Below are 15,353 nucleotides of genomic sequence, written 5' to 3' on the forward strand. Positions count from 1 at the left end.
GGATTAGGGATAGGAGTTAGAAGAACACAGGGCTCTGGGATTGGTTTTTGGAACGGGATGTACCAAAGACGATAATTTGACAATTTCATCTTGCTTCGAAGCAATGCTGCTCGCTGGCTGAGGCGGCGTGCATGCGGGTTCTCTTCTTGACTTTGGGACAGGAACTCATTGTAGCTGGTCAACCAGTGCAAGTTATCGGCAGTCCAAAACCATAGTTCAATAAAGCACGGGATATCATAATAAAGGTCAGATGACATGAAGAAAATCAGTGATATTTACATGGACAAAGTGCATATAACCATCTAAACAAGATATCTGAAGGCTCAGCAAACGCCAACGCACAGCCCCTTTTATTAGTGACTTCTCGCATCGCCTGTTGGTGAAACAACTGTCTCCTGAGGACCCTTCTGAGCAGAATGAACATCTCCCGAGTCGTTTTCAACGAGACCGGCACTGAGAGCACCAGCACTGGTTGAGCCAACCGGTGCAGAAAAGCCGTACCATGCGACAACAGCCACGCCAAGAATACCGCAAATGCAGCTGAAAACAAGTGCGACAATGCCGCGAGGTGTGAAACTGTATTCTAGAGTCAGCAAACGACGAGAGTAGAATAGGAGAAGAGAGTAACTCACCCAGGTGGTAGAGTATTTGCAGGTTTGTTCTCTCCAGTAAGGTCAAGAAAGTCTTCTGTGTTGGCAGCAGCATTGCCCTTTGTGGGCATATTGGCAGCGGCGCATGCATCGAGATGATTCTTTGGGATCTCAATGGTTTCTTGGAGAGCAAGGGGATCTTCTACGAATGTAGCAATGAGACCGGAGATAACGTGCCACTCAATGTGACAATGAAACAGCCAGACACCTGATGCAAATGTTAGTCTTCTTGATACCGTCTTCGGGGTAAGGCTCAAGCATACCTGGGTTGTCCGCCTTGAAGCGCATGACAATGTTGCCGTTGGGGTAGATGACTAGAGTATCACGTCGCATAGGGGTTTTTGGCAGGTTCTTTTCTGTGACATTCGCATCTGCCCAGATACCAGCCTCTTCTTCGGAGCGATAGACAGACTGGAATGCATGACCGTGGAGATGGAAGGGATGGCGACCCGAGTCGAGATTGTTCACGACAAGCTGGACAATCTCATTCTTCTTGAGGACCATGGAGTGTGTGTAAGTGCCGTATACAGCAGGATCTTCGGCATCTTTCCCGGCACTGAGCGCTGTGTAGAGCGTGGGGACTTTGGCCTCGGTATATGTGATGTCGTTAAAGAATGCGTAATTCTTGCCGTCCTTCAGGTTATCCATTTTGACATCGAGGACCACCTCCTTGTCGGGCTTTCCAAGAATTTCCATCTTGTCATACGGAACGAGGGTCATGTCATCGAAGGGATTCAGTGAGTCGACAGTAGCTGGAACTGGTTTCTCGGCCTTCTTATCGTAGACCAGCCAACCGGTAGAGTTGTATTTAAGGTCTGGGGGCAGGACATCAAAGAGAGTCTAAGACGGTATGAGTATTTTCCTGTGATCATTTTAAGAGCATTTGTACTCACAGTATCCATGCTAGCAACAATAGGGAAATTCTTAGAAGTGTCCTTCTTGGTAGTAAGTAGAAAACTGACCCGCTGAGCAGCCGAGATATAGATCATTTCTGCCTCAGCTTCCTCGGTGTAGATACCATCAACCTCGACGATTTGCATTTTGTGACCTTCAAACCAAAGATATTGCCCCGCAAAAGCACCAACATTGATTACCCGGAACAGGTATGTCTTTTCGGGTTGAACAGACATGGTGAAGTTTGTGGTTTCGTTCATGAGGGCGTTCTTGGGCACAGGTTCGGCACCTGAAGGATTTGACTTGGCCATGAATTGTGGTATGAGAGATCGCATCTCATCATGATACCAATCAGAAAGTGTCAAGACAACCTCCTCATCGTATTTCTTTGCGTACGGGAAGTCTTTATCATGGACGATAAAGGGCCCGCGTAGACCGTCTGGGTATTGTGCTGCAGTGTGACTGTGATACCAGTATGTGCCTGGTTGATCAACCTGTAGAAGACATGTCAATTTAGGGATCGAAGTACTACTTTGTGTTTTCTTACCGTGAAGTTGTATGTAAAGCTAGTTCCAGGAATAATCGGGCATTGGCTTACACCGGCAGGACCATCCATATGCGTGCTTCCATTCATGTAGAGGCCATGGAAATGTAGGGAGGTGGATTGATTTCCCAGATTGTTATGCGCATTGATGATAACTCGGTCACCAATGTCAACCTCGATGGTAGGAATAGGCCATTGGCCATTGATTCCAATAACTGGGCGCTCGAAAGCATTGTCAGGATTAGCTCTGACCCAACCAATCTCGAAATCGAACTTCCTGGTAGCAGCCCGAGCCAGTTCGGGAAGAGCAAGAAACAGCGCTGCCTCAACTGATAAAAGCTTAGGGCGCATCTTGAATGTGAAAGACCGGACACACTCTGGACAGGCAAACTTGAGAAGGATGAAGATGTCAAAGAGGAAGGGAGGAGTAATTCTATGCCAGAAGAAGGGGAGGTAGCCTCTCAGTATCAGATGATAAGAGCTTGCGAGACACTTGGAGGAAGACGATTATGGTGCTCCGCGTGAAGTGAGAGTTGAGTGTGGAAACCGCCGAGATCAGATTGATCAGATTAGATGAAAGGAATTTGAACTGGGTTGAGACCAATACGGACCCTGGTGGAATGATCAAGCCATGGCACGAGTCGGCATGGGGGAGAGGGATGTATGTACTGTAACATCACAAGCCAGCCAGAGTTTGTGTTACACTGACACCCAGAAGACCAGAGTGAGATTTAGCGACCGAGAGCCGAAGCAAAGACAAGACCCCAGTGACTTTACTAAAGTGTCGCTAGCCTATGATCCTTGTTGATCTGTACATAAGAGAAAAGAGTCTGTTCGGAAGAATGACAGTTGAGCAGGCAATCTAATGACGCTAGTTGAGGTTGAAACTAGGTTGATGCTTTTGATCAGCTCATCGGCAAAAAGTGAACCATGTCTGCGGAATTAAAGCGTAAAGGTGGTTTGGATGAGCCAGTGTTAGGCTGTAGATGGATAAGACAAGTAGAGTTGATCCATTGTGGCTTGCAGAGGCTTGAAGCTATCGAGTCTTCTGATTCTGGGTCGCTCTTGCCGCCCGTGTAAGTGGAAGGAAGTGTCCAAAATGCATCTTTCCCTTTTCGGACAAGTGCCTTCCTTCTGCAGACTTACTCCACTTAAGCTTCATCTTATCAATCGCAACCTCTTGTTCGTGTTTTTCTCTCTTTCTCTGCCGCTAATCTCTTACAAGGTATGATTTGCTTTTAATACCTGATAAATGAATTGACCAGCAGCAATTGAGTTTTCACTTTGACTAGCCGATGCCACCCTTTTCGGCACAGTCACTCCCGGTTGCGCTGTATAAACGATGGTCTATTCAAGGGTCCAACTACTCTGACCTGCCAAGACGGGCCATCCACAGCTATCAAACCCGCTGGAGCGTCTTGGCGATCGGCCTCTTCCTCGAAATACCGACAGAACATTTGCTGTCCTAAACCACAAGCGATCCCTGCAAATCTTACTATACCCGGTCTTGAAGCTAAGACACCTTGATCATTGGGGAAAAGAGGATCCTACGGCACGTCAAAGCCGGTTCGACCGCCACAAATTTGCAGGCGAGACATCCTCCAGTGGACCCTTCAACGGTCGAGAAGCCATTCTATGGATGCAGCAACCAGAGAGAGTGGTCTGACAGCGACAGCTAACCGAAAAAAAGGTCCTTCCGAAAGAGAGACAACACCCACAAGCGAGGACAAGACATGACGGAGCATGCCACCGAGAATTTTCAGCTGCGGCATATTAACTATCCCTGTCTGCCTCATGCAAGTTGCCTCGGATCAGATAATAATAATATTCTGATCTTTTTGATACGATAACTTTGATCTGAATCGGCAGGTCACAACCAACCCTTACCTTCGGCCGCTTCTTCTCGTCCAGCCGATCTCTGGTGCGGCTGAACTGTCGCTACCAATCAATCATCAAAACCGAACACCGCCGGTTTGAAGCCCATCCATCCATCTGATAATTCCAAATTCGCCCCGCCCAAGATGCGAAATATTGTGGCATGATGCTGGTATCTTCTTGTAAGAGAGGTCTACCACTTTCCCTGAAGACAACCAGGATCGCCATTCTGCACACTCTATGCAAGCTCAAGTATCTGACTCAGCATTGGTCTTTTGGCTAGGTAGGTAGTTGTCGATCGAAGTGGGATGTGGAGTCACTGTGACAAGCACGATGGAATCTAAGCTTGAACTACGGTTACTTCACTCCGAGATTCGAAGGAAAAGCTGCAGTGCCTAGAAGCCTTTTTCTCAGATGTTTCACATAAGTGTAAACCTAACTTGACCGACACTAGGCAATGTCACTCTCCAGATGGATCCCGTATCCGAACGTGAGCAACTATACCTTGCGATTTCACAAACCGCATTGAAAAAGAGGAGGTTGCAGTCACACACAAGGTTATCAGATTGATTGATTAAGCTCACCCCTCCTTGATCAAGGTTGGAACCAACGTTCCACGTTACGGCAATTCCTTGCCGGGCGTCAACAGACTAATGTGACCTAGCAACAAGCCACCAACCATCCAGCAGTCCAAGCAAGCCCGATCATGGGCTGTTTTTCAGCATCGCTGCGGCAATCGAGCCTGGTGGCCGTCCTAAATTTCTCCCATTCCGCGGTTTCACCCTGCTGATCCATGTGCTATCCCAAAACTGAAGCTTGTCCAAGATACTAGCTAACGTGGGTAGCTTACATGGTTGTGTAATAATAATGTTAGATCAAATCATGTTGTCTCCCGACCCCTGTTCCTCTGAAGAGTTAAACAATTATCTGATCCGCTGCATGTGAGGTCTCGGAGGCTTCACAAGCTACTCCGATTCCAAAAGGTAGCAAGTGTAACATAGAACCCAATACTCTCCGTTTCCGCTTCCTGTTTCTCACTTTCATATCTACCTCTTATCTCTATTCCTTCTTTTGTACTGCAAACTACTTGAGGTTGGTCAAGACAACTCCCATCTGAAGCTCAACACACCTCTCTACAACAACTAAGCAGCTTCACTTTGGCCAATATACACCATGGCTGTTGATGTCTTTGCGGTTCCCGTTTTCCTTGTCGTCTTTCGAGAGACTCTCGAGACGGTCATCATCGTCTCCGTTCTCCTTGCTTTCCTTAAGCAGACCCTCGACGGACCCAACGGTGATGTTAAAGTATACAAGCAACTAAAACGCCAGGTAAATCATCCATAATCACCACTGATGATGTCAAAATGCTGACTTGTCTCTAGGTTTGGCTCGGAACGGGTATTGGTTTCTTTATCTGTATGGTCGTTGCTGCAGCTCTCATCGGCGTCTTCTATACTGTCGGAAGCAACTCTTGGGAAAAGCACGAGTACTACTATGAGGGCGCATTCTGTCTATTTGCTTCCCTCATCATCTCTGTCATGGGCGCTGCTCTTCTCCGTATCGGTAAGATGCAGTCCAAGTGGCGCGTCAAGTTAGCAAAAGCTCTCGAGTCCCCAATCAAAACTGGTAACAAGGGCTGGTTCAAGCAATTTGTTGAAAGATACGCTATGTTTGTCCTGCCCTTTGTCACAGTACTACGAGAGGGTATCGAGGCTGTTGTCTTCGTTGCTGGAGTATCTTTCTCGGCTTCGGCCAAGTCTATTCCTCTACCTACCGTTGTCGGCCTCTTTGCTGGCTGCTGTGTTGGTTACCTGTTATACAAGTAATACTCCCTTCCAGGTGTCTGATTCTTAATGCTGACTGTGACTCTAGGGGTGGTGCGAGCACCAAACTTCAATTCTTCCTTGTTCTGTCCACCTGCCTCTTGTACCTTGTTGGTGCTGGTCTCTTTTCTCGGTCTGTATGGAGCTTCGAGATGGCCAAATGGAACGAGTATATTGGTGGCGAGGCAGACGAGTTCGGTAACGGACCCGGCTCCTACGATATTGATCAAAGTGTCTGGCACGTCAACGTAAGCCATTGTCTATTTACCCTGTGCCCACTTTCTATGTGCTGATGATTTTCAGTGTTGTACTTCTACCGATAAGATCCAGAATGGCTGGGGCATCTTCAACGCTATTTTGGGCTGGACAAACTCGGCTACATATGGCTCCGTCATTTCTTACAACCTATACTGGATTTGTGTCATGACTGGCTTCATTGTCATGCGTTTCAAGGAGACACATGGCAGGTATTCTTTCGGAAAGGCAAAGGCTCCTGCCAACGCCGTTGATGATGCTGAGAGCCACGCAACTTCTTCTCCAAGAAATGTCTCCAGTGAAAAGACCACAACAGCATAGTCACCCACCACAAGAGGCATGGAGCAAACTGATCCTTGTGGAAGGAATTTGTACATTTCATTCGCCTTGATGGCGTGATAAGTTTATATAGTCTATATCCAATCCAATAAAGTCTAATGTTCAAGTCTCGTTCTATCGGCTCAGGTTTCAGGGGTCCAATCCCATTCATCTGCCAAAAACATAGCCTTTGCCATCTTATCGACATAAAGAGCTCCCTCGTAACGTAACCTTTGATCGTTTGCAATGGCTCTTGTGAACTGGAACTTCTTGGGCGCGCTGTCTCTGTCATCGGCTTCGTGTTCCTTCTGGGCCAGCCACGAGATATCGGTCGGTCGCTTCTTCCAGTCGGCATAAGGGATCGAGATGACATTTGCTGAAAGCATCGACCGCATGTAAATCAGGATTGGTTCAAGGCGAGTTCGTAAACCACAGTTTGTGTGATGTTTATCGACTTGGTAGCTCGGGCACTGCTGTAGCGTAGACAGTAGTTCCTCGATTTCAATCATGGCAGTGTCTGGCACCATGTTCAAAGACGCTGGGCTGTAGTCCACGAGAAACAGCAGGTTTTTGTTTACGAAAAACTTGAGCATTTGACCAAGCTGGTAAGAGTCACATGCCGCACTCGAGTCATAACCAAGTTTACACTGCCTTTCGCGAGAAGAGAACAGGGCGAGGAAATGGCGTTGAACAGAAGAGACGGTGTTGAGAATACACTCGCGCCGATGCCGAAGCTCCCCTACATTGTAGTCAGCGTCTGCTAATATTCACAACCTAACACTGGAACTTTACTTACCCTCTAACCCATCGGGTAGATTCCACCATGCAGCAGTCATAGTGGTATCCTGGTCGTGAAACTCGCTCCAAAGACTTGATCCTCTCATGATGATTTCCCGAGTTGCCTGTTGTAGACGCATGGGTTGTCCCAGTAGCCACGCAACCAAGATCTTTTGGCGCAACACTTGCTCTGTCTCTGTAGCTCGTCCGTCCTCACTTCTTAGAGGTTTGTTCGATGTCAATGGCCACCTGAACTTGAGATCTGTATTCAAAACACGAGCTACAGCTGCTACACAATCGAAGCGATCGGCAACGATTGCCAGAGTAGTGATGTATGGCATGGTTCCACGAGACGTTTTCGTAGGTTGTTGGTGTATGATATTGAGTAAATCTTCCATGGCATTCTCACGTCCAGCAGCTTTAGTTGCGTCATCATCATCGGTGATTGGGATCCAGGGTAGGTCCTGGACATCAGCCTCTTTGGCGTTGATCTTGAGCTGAGCAAGCTTTTCGTGTATATCCGAGATCAGCTTGGCTTCTCTGAATTGAGAATTAGAAAGAAGGTTTGAGAAGTACTTTGAGTGCTTCTTTAGAGCCGCCAGATTGACTCGATATCCCACCCTGACCTTTGACTTTAGTGTTGAGCGGTCAGGGGGCTGAGTACCAGCTTTCCTGCTGGCAGCAAGTTCGGCTTTGCGGGTTTTGTTGAGAGTGCTGGCAGAAGTCTCAAAGGTTACATCCAAGATGATATCGCCAGCAGGGTCTATTTCTACCACGGGAGGTAGATCTTTCTTAGAAGCCTCTGACCCGTCCGCCTCGGCGGATGCTGCAGTCCCAGACTCGCCCATTTGCTAGGTATTGGGTGTTGATCGACATGGAGATGTCAGCCTGTGTAGAGGCCCAATTGTGAATAGGCTAGATGCCGCGAGTGAGTAGACGATGGGATCTCAGTCGAGTAAAAGTCTTTTCATAGGGAGAACGATAAGATCTCAAAGTCCCATCTCATAGGTTGCAGGTGGGATGACGTTCAACTGCAGAGTACGTACCTCTTCTTTCCGAATTCACATCCCTGGCAGACCCCGCCACTTGGTTGCGACCTACGTTCCCGGGGCGGGCTCCAGGGGCATCAGTCGTTAATTTTAGCGGTTACACAAGGCTTCCCGCCCCTGACTCCCGATGGGGTCCCCGCCAAATTCTCGTGGTGCAGCCTAAAGCCTGGTGTTCTGATTGCTTGATTGGCCAGGTTTCATCTAAGAGAACCCGGCTTTGGAAGATCCACCTAGGAAATCATGTCCATCCAACATCCATCGTCACTTTCCGACCAACAGGGCAGACCTGGATCTTCTGTCCTTCACCCACATTGATGGCGTTGTTCACTCACAAGAACACGTTATTCACCGAAACAAACTCTCTATCATCTGGTCTACCCTACGTATACAAATAAAGTTCAAAGCTTCGTGCGTATCGTCTCGACGACAACGATTGACAAACTATATTCGGAAATCCATATAACCTTCGACAACTCGCCCGATGGCATTGCAGACTTTAGCCTGCACAGCGCTCCAGTTCTTCAAGGGACGCTGATGAGTGAAGACTGGCGAACAAACCCATACAAACATTCAACCCTCAACAATGGCTCCGTTTACTCGCGCCGCTGTCGATTCAACGCTTGCCCCTGCAATCCAACTCCTTAGGATCACGGCTCGACCTTCAGTGACCCCGAACCGCCTCGCTTTTCACCTACGAAGCGACGCGCAAAACGGAACATTGAATACGCCTCGTTGTTTGCACCAGTTCTGTTGCTCAACAAGATACCCAACATGCGCGAGCTTGTCCGACAAATCGCGACAGTCTCGGCTTACACGTCCGAAGTCGCAGCCCAGCCAACTATCCCTGTCGACACTCGAAACACATAATCGAAGAGAGTTTCATACCTACTTTGTGACACATTTACCGTCGTCTTCTGTTCATCCCGATTCTCGCCCGATAGGACCCGGCCACAAGCTCCCTCGCGATGCTGCGACCCCTCACACTCCAAGTGCTGGGCCTGTCCCCGCTGTCGCCCCGCCTTACATCCCGTCAACCCGAGATTTGACTGTGGTACGAATTCCAATGCGGAGGGCAAAACATCATTTGGGAGTCGCAACAGATCGAGGAAGCCGTCCGTACAACGAAGATCGAGAACAGGCTGGCACAATCAGTCTTCCGGCCTTTGCAAAGAGGGCACCTAGGAGCGTAAAGCACAACCCAGGAGAGGCTACCGCAGCAGACAGTGCTTGGGGAGACCCTCAGATCTTTTACTTTGGTGTTTTTGACGGACATGGAGGCAGTGAATGTGCTGATTTCATCCGAGAAGAACTACCGGGGTATATTGAGAAGGCATCGGAAGAATTCGGACTTCAGAGCAGTTTACGCAAGAAGAAACCAAGTCGTGAAGGTATACAAAATCACCACCATGACCACAAACATAAACAAGCTCGCACGCCCCAATCAGGGCAACCTGCGAGTACTCCGTCAACAAAACGCGAGGCTCTTGATGCTGTCCACATGAAAGGGCCAGAGGAGGTCAGACAAGAAATGAATGTGCCTGATACAAGCGGCAGCGCTATCTCTGAAAAGCCAGTACATGGGGAGCGAATACACAGCGCAACATCGCCGCCTGCTGAAGTCTCGGACCTCGCGAAAGCAATTCGTATGGAGAAGAACTTGGTCAAGGAATACAGAGACACCATCGGCGGTTACTTCAGGCGCTTTCACCCTGAACACTTTGTTCTCTCACGAGATGAATTCGCAGTGGAAGGGCGCAAAATCACCATTGAATCGGTGCTTGCATATGCTTTTTTGCGCGCGGATCTGGATTTCGTATCCGCCCAGGCACGAAAGGTTGACCCCGAAGATATGAAAGGATCCGATGATGCCCCTGTCAACAACGACGAGGTTTTTGGCCATCCGTCTACGCCCTCTGGCCATGGTATAGGAGGTCCGGCGAGATTCAAAGGAGGTTCCACGGCCTCTGTGGCCCTCATTTCCACACCAACACCCGCCCCCTTTTGGCACCCAGCAGCCCAGAGTACGTTACTATGCGCTCATGTTGGAGACAGCCGTATACTTCTTTGCGATACCGCTACCGGTTTAGCTCAGCCTTTGACATCTGATCACCACCCCAGTAGCCCAACTGAGAGTCGCCGATTGCGACGATATGCACCTGCTGGATCAATGGTTTCTGGTGATAGTTTCGGCGAGGAACGCATTGCTGGGTTAGCCAACAGTCGCGCTTTCGGAGATATGAAGAGCAAGCGCATTGGTGTCTCAGCTGAACCAGAGCTTACACGAGTCGAAATGGGTCCTGCGCAATACTCTTTCCTTGTCTTGATGACGGATGGTATTTCTGGAACTCTTAGCGATCAGGAGATCGTCGACGTTGTCAAAGAGGCACGTACACCTGAAGACGGAGCTCGCAACATTGTCAAGTATGCCACCGAGGTTTCCAATGACGGCGATAACGCAACATGCCAAGTAGTACGTCTGGGCGGCTGGGAGCGTCGATCCGAAGGTGGACTGGGCAGTCTTGGAACCAAAGAGGTCCGCGATGCCCGCATTGCAGAAGCTCAAGATCCACGACGAGGGAAGAGATGATTGGCTTGAGTGATTATGACGAGAGGACTCATGTTGCTTGGATAGAGGGTGCTGGAGCCTTGAAAGTGGAAGGATCTCGAGGGAGTACAATTACTCATGTTTTTATACTAGGGGCACTCTACTATTGCTTTTGGTGGAATTTGTATTGCATGGAATCAGGAGTTCTCTGGAGTAACAGACAGCGACATAGCAAGCGCTTAGGGAGGTCATCCGCACTGAGATCCCAGTCGAGGCTGGGGCATATGTAGCACTGCATTGACAAGTATGTGCGATAGTTCTTTATCATTGAAGAAAGAAATACGTCTTGACTAGTCTAAGTCTGTTACCTGTCTCTCCCCTCCTGGGTATCCGATATCAAAAGCGGCCGTTACATATCCATTCCAGCCATTGTCCTTGGCCAATCATCAGGGTCTTTTATCCAATCCCAGTAGTTCCGTGATCTCATATATCATACCACGCTCTTATTTACCATCATGTCTCCTTTAGTAACCGTGACGTGAGCCAGGGTACTGTCCCCAGCCAGGGGGAGGCTGGTTGCCGGGAGGAGGTCCGCCATAACCTTGCTGGCCGTATGGAGGATACTGAGGAGGGGGTGCCCCGTAGCCCTGGCCTCCATATTGCTGAGGAGGAGGCGCGCCGTATTGAGGACCTCCATACTGTCCTGGAGGGGGAGCCCCGTACTGAGGTTGAGGAGGTCCTCCGTAGCCGCCGCCGTATGATTGTTGCGGCGGAGGAGCATTATAGCCGCCTTGCTGGGAGTATCCAGAGTTTGATCCTGCATAACTGGGGTTCTGTCCATAGTCGAAGGAGGTCTGGCTAGGCGGGGCAGGCGAGTTCGACATGTATCCTGTCGCTGGATTTCCATCTTTACCCTCCATAGAGTCAAGGTCGCGCGTCTTGACTTGTGACCACAGCGAACCTGCGACCTTGCCATGTCCCGCATTAGACATGTCACCAAATGTGCCATGGTTGCAGCCACCTCCACCGACACTGCGGCTTGCGCCAGAGACTTGGTTAAGGATGTGGTTCTTGTGGTTCCTGACAGACTCGGAAGAGAGGAGGTGGGCAAGCTCGTGGCGACGAGGGTGCTCGTCAGCCCAATTTTTCATGGTCTTGAACATATCTCGCTGGATCTCGACGTGGTCGTCGCGAGCAGCAGGATGGTGGAACGCTCGGAGGATATCGTTAACGACCTCGTCCACGGAGACACCCGTGTTCTCCCAGGCATACAAAACTCGTCTAGATTCTTCAGTTAATAATTGAATAAGTTTACTTTGAGGCGTCGACTTACGGAACTGTGTATTGCAGAATGGTGGCGGCGATGCGACCAGCACATGAGTTGAGGATGTTTGTGAAATGATCCTTGGACAACATGGAGTGAGTAGGGTCAGAGCATGAAGGGTTGTCCCAAGGCTCATACTGAGACTTGGCGCTGGCAGTGATGACACTGGATGAACCGTCCTTGAGGACCTTGGACACCTGCTGAATAATGGGTCGGATGAAGGGTGCGAGAAGACCCAAGATGAAAGCAGTAAGGGTCTCACTGATCTTCTCGAGAAGCTTCTCCAGACCAGGGACCTTGGCAATGCCGCGGCTGATGGCTTTGACGATCTTGTCACGGAACTCAAGAATAGGGTAGATCTTGCGAGCGGTTTCAACAGGGTCGAAATCGGGGCTCATACCGGGGACTTGGTTGGCGTTATCGCGAGTCATATTGCCACGACTCTGCTGATAGCTTCGGTTGCGCTGCTCTTGAGCCTCGGAGCTGGCTTTGAGGTCCCTAGCCTGAGAGGCGAGTCCATCACCAACACCAGGGAGCTTCGACACCAAACCGATAAAGTCACCAGGGGTAGACTTGATTCCAAGGAAACCTCCGAGGAGCGATCGCTCGCCGCCACCGCTGGAACGGTTGGCGGATCCTCCCTCGGCGTTTTTGAGGGCAACGTCAACCTCGTCGACTTCAGATTGAGTGAAGTGGTCCGAAGCTTCTCCAATAACGGAGTGCAGGAAATCAACGGCTCCGAAGGTACCAGTCACAAGGGGGTATACTCGCTTGCCATGAAGCTTAATCTCGGTGTGTTCACCACAGTGGGGGAACACAGAGTGATATCCAAGCTCACGAAGGGCAAGCTCGCAGTAGTTGCTGTGAGCGCTGAAATCTTCCAGAGTGTGCAATGCTTGTCCCAAGCATCTCAATGCTTCACAAAGATCATCCTCATTTCCCTTGCTAGAGCCGCTGGTGTAAAGACGGCCATAGTGAACGCTTCGGGCCAAACTGTATCGTAGATAGGCTGCGCTGGTCGCCCAGCCACCATTTTCGTTGGCGATATAGTTTTTCATGCCGGTGCGAGGATCAATTTCGGTTTCTACCGGTTCGACTGGACCGCGCAATCGCTTATCAAAAGTTCGCGCATCGAGTCCATCTCCGTAGCCGAGGGGGTTATCGATATGTTCCTCTGGACGATAGACACCGAGTCTGTCTGCGGTGACCTCGAATTCGCCAGTGGCGTAACCGTGAGCCATAAACGATAGAACCCAAACCTATCAATGTCAGTAAGCACGATGAACCGCTTGGGGAAAGCATTAAGTTCGTACCAGAATGCGGATTGTTTCGCCATTGACGCCCTTCAAACTGCCAATATCAACGGCCTGGGAGTAGTCGCGCAACCAGTTTCCAAAGTAGACACGTTTGATCAGCATTGAAGTCCATTTCTTCCCGTGCAGAAACGCAATGGTTTCGAGCATATCCTCAATGTCTAGATATTAGGTGAGCAACACAATGCGACAAAATTGGGGTAGGGGCAGCTTACCTCCATGGCGCCAGTTATGACCTTCGACCTATACGCATGTCAATAGAAGGTCTTAAGTGGGCTATATATGAATCTCATAACTAACTTGAGCAATTGAGGGAATATTTCCAGCACCAAAAGCCTCAGCTTTGCCAGGGAGGAGAATCAGGCAAACTGCGATCAGCAGTAGCCATGAGCCCCGCGGCATGGAAAATGACGGCATGGCGAATTAGCGATGCAGCCCTATATGGCGGGGTTACAGCAGGGAGTACGCGATAAGGTGGTAGGTGAGAAAGTTTATCCAAAGAGAAGTACGTAGGTGAGGTTTACGAAAAAGGTTGGAGGAAGGATATTGGTAAAGGTTGAGAGGAGGTTTAAAAAACTTGATCTGCCAAGAGAAGGATTAGTTGATAATGTACCTGGTATCTAGAGGAGGTCACACTGATGACGGGTTTTAATGTGGCTGGGCGGTTCTAGTAGCCGTCAGCTCTCAGGTTTGATGTGCATGTGGCGTTACTCGGACTGGTCAGATTGCTTTAAAGCACTTGTACTAAGCAAGACCATTTACTAAACCCTGTCCCGTGCTTGGATTGGGTACAAAAGTTGTTAGTGTTGGGCATACCTAGCAATTGCGAAATCGCAGCGTGAGAGGCCTCTCAAACTCATTGTCTTTCTTGGAGCTGGTTGCGAAGCTGTACCCACAACTCGTGGCTTGGCAGTTGATATTGAGGTGGTACGTAAACAAATCTTGGCGTTTTAATTGAAGACTGTTTCTGATGAAAGAGGCAAAGACATATATATGGACTTGGAAGCGAGAGGGGGCGAGCATGCATTCGTGAAGTAACCTTCTTACGAGTACTTGAAATGCATATGCTTGTGTATATGTTTAAAGGATAGAAGACTTCCTTCAATCTGCCCGAAAATAGGAGAGACAAGTATGCACTGTAGCGTGGACATCATATTGGTGTAAGTCGTCAAATCTCCAGCTCCAAGCTCTACTATATATACAGACACCGTATCTCAAGCCAGGATTCTCTATTCCATTGTGATTTTCGCAACGAAACAAACAGTCCATGCTTTAAATTAGTGCAAGGAAAACAGATTACAAGAACTATAAAATCTGATGCTGGTGGAGCTCAATTGCTAGTTAAAGGAGATCCGGCTTCCTCGGAGAATAACCCCTGCCATCAGAAAGTTCGATCGGAGCATACGGAAGACTGAAATTCCGCTGTTCTACCTGTATCTTAAAGTCTGGATCTATCGGCATTCAAAACATAAGCCCATTGATCGGCTGATCGATAAATTGCTTGGCCCCGGGTTATCAAGGAGAGAAACACGGCATCGACGGATGCTGCAATGTTTGAATGCTGCTGACATGTACATCCGTATTGGTTGATACGAATATTACTATGCCAGATTCAAGAACACCATTGTTTTTTATGTGCTCTAATCGTCATGTGCAACTTTGACGTGTAAATATCGATCGCCCCATGGCATTAACAGCTAGCTGTCCCTTACAAATTAAACTCTGTTACCTGGACTAGTAGCCACTGTTCCCAACTGTAGGTAGTACCTATGTAAATGGCATTCTTCTGCCTCAGTCTTGAGAACAAATTAAACCGCCAATTTTAATAAACAACATCATCTTGTTAAACCTTCCATAATCAAATGTCAGGTTCTGTATCCCGGACTCGTGGCATGTTTTATGGTCATTGTAGCGCCACTCTGTTGCTAACGCGGAATGGGGATCCTCATTAAAAAAAAATCCCCTGGATGGACCCCTGTGCGGCGA

At 48.9% G+C, this 15,353-nt stretch overlaps 6 protein-coding genes across 6 annotated transcripts; 3 read left to right on the forward strand and 3 right to left on the reverse strand.

Moving 5' to 3' along the window:
- Positions 1–277: 277 nt before the first annotated feature.
- On the reverse strand, positions 278–2,495 carry FGSG_05159 (iron transport multicopper oxidase FET3 precursor). The gene is made up of 5 exons (XM_011325360.1): positions 2,092–2,495; positions 1,544–2,038; positions 914–1,490; positions 633–858; positions 278–576 (listed from the first exon to the last, which is right to left on the reverse strand). The coding sequence occupies exons 1-5, from the start codon at positions 2,437–2,439 to the stop codon at positions 354–356; spliced, it is 1,869 nt and encodes a 622-aa protein (XP_011323662.1). The 5' UTR covers positions 2,440–2,495; the 3' UTR covers positions 278–353.
- A 523-nt stretch (positions 2,496–3,018) lies between these two features.
- Positions 3,019–3,754, forward strand: FGSG_12695 (uncharacterized protein; the record flags this gene model as incomplete). The annotated part of the gene is made up of 3 exons (XM_011325361.1): positions 3,019–3,164; positions 3,229–3,313; positions 3,470–3,754. The coding sequence occupies 3 exons, from the start codon at positions 3,019–3,021 to the stop codon at positions 3,752–3,754; spliced, it is 516 nt and encodes a 171-aa protein (XP_011323663.1).
- A 1,382-nt stretch (positions 3,755–5,136) lies between these two features.
- Positions 5,137–6,401, forward strand: FGSG_05160 (uncharacterized protein; the record flags this gene model as incomplete). Its single annotated transcript, XM_011325362.1, has 4 exons — positions 5,137–5,292; positions 5,346–5,785; positions 5,836–6,034; positions 6,090–6,401. 4 exons carry the CDS (start codon positions 5,137–5,139, stop codon positions 6,360–6,362), a joined length of 1,068 nt encoding a protein of 355 aa, XP_011323664.1. The 3' UTR covers positions 6,363–6,401.
- Positions 6,402–6,502: 101 nt separating this feature from the next.
- On the reverse strand, positions 6,503–7,984 carry FGSG_05161 (uncharacterized protein; the record flags this gene model as incomplete). The annotated part of the gene is made up of 2 exons (XM_011325363.1): positions 6,503–7,098; positions 7,156–7,984. 2 exons carry the CDS (start codon positions 7,982–7,984, stop codon positions 6,503–6,505), a joined length of 1,425 nt encoding a protein of 474 aa, XP_011323665.1.
- Positions 7,985–8,768: 784 nt separating this feature from the next.
- Positions 8,769–10,772, forward strand: FGSG_05162 (uncharacterized protein; the record flags this gene model as incomplete). The annotated part of the gene is made up of 1 exon (XM_011325364.1): positions 8,769–10,772. The coding sequence occupies one exon, from the start codon at positions 8,769–8,771 to the stop codon at positions 10,770–10,772; it is 2,004 nt and encodes a 667-aa protein (XP_011323666.1).
- Positions 10,773–11,010: 238 nt separating this feature from the next.
- FGSG_05163 (uncharacterized protein) lies at positions 11,011–13,784 on the reverse strand (the record flags this gene model as incomplete). Its single annotated transcript, XM_011325365.1, has 5 exons — positions 11,011–12,011; positions 12,064–13,313; positions 13,368–13,528; positions 13,583–13,610; positions 13,668–13,784. The coding sequence occupies 5 exons, from the start codon at positions 13,782–13,784 to the stop codon at positions 11,255–11,257; spliced, it is 2,313 nt and encodes a 770-aa protein (XP_011323667.1). The 3' UTR covers positions 11,011–11,254.
- Between the last annotated feature and the right edge of the window lie 1,569 nt (positions 13,785–15,353).

The sequence above is a fragment of the Fusarium graminearum genome, chromosome 3 (assembly GCF_000240135.3).
Source record: "Fusarium graminearum PH-1 chromosome 3, whole genome shotgun sequence".
Lineage (NCBI taxonomy): Eukaryota > Fungi > Ascomycota > Sordariomycetes > Hypocreales > Nectriaceae > Fusarium > Fusarium graminearum.

Bases quoted from the DNA above. Each gene is read 5' to 3' on its own strand.
- FGSG_05159 (XM_011325360.1), bottom strand. From the start codon at position 2,439: ATGCGCCCTAAGCTTTTATCAGTTGAGGCAGCGCTGTTTCTTGCTCTT. The intron at 2,039-2,091 runs GTAAGAAAACAC...TGTCTTCTACAG, and splicing joins GCTTTACATACAACTTCACG to GTTGATCAACCAGGCACATA. The intron at 577-632 runs GTGAGTTACTCT...TCTAGAATACAG, and splicing joins GCAAATACTCTACCACCTGG to TTTCACACCTCGCGGCATTG.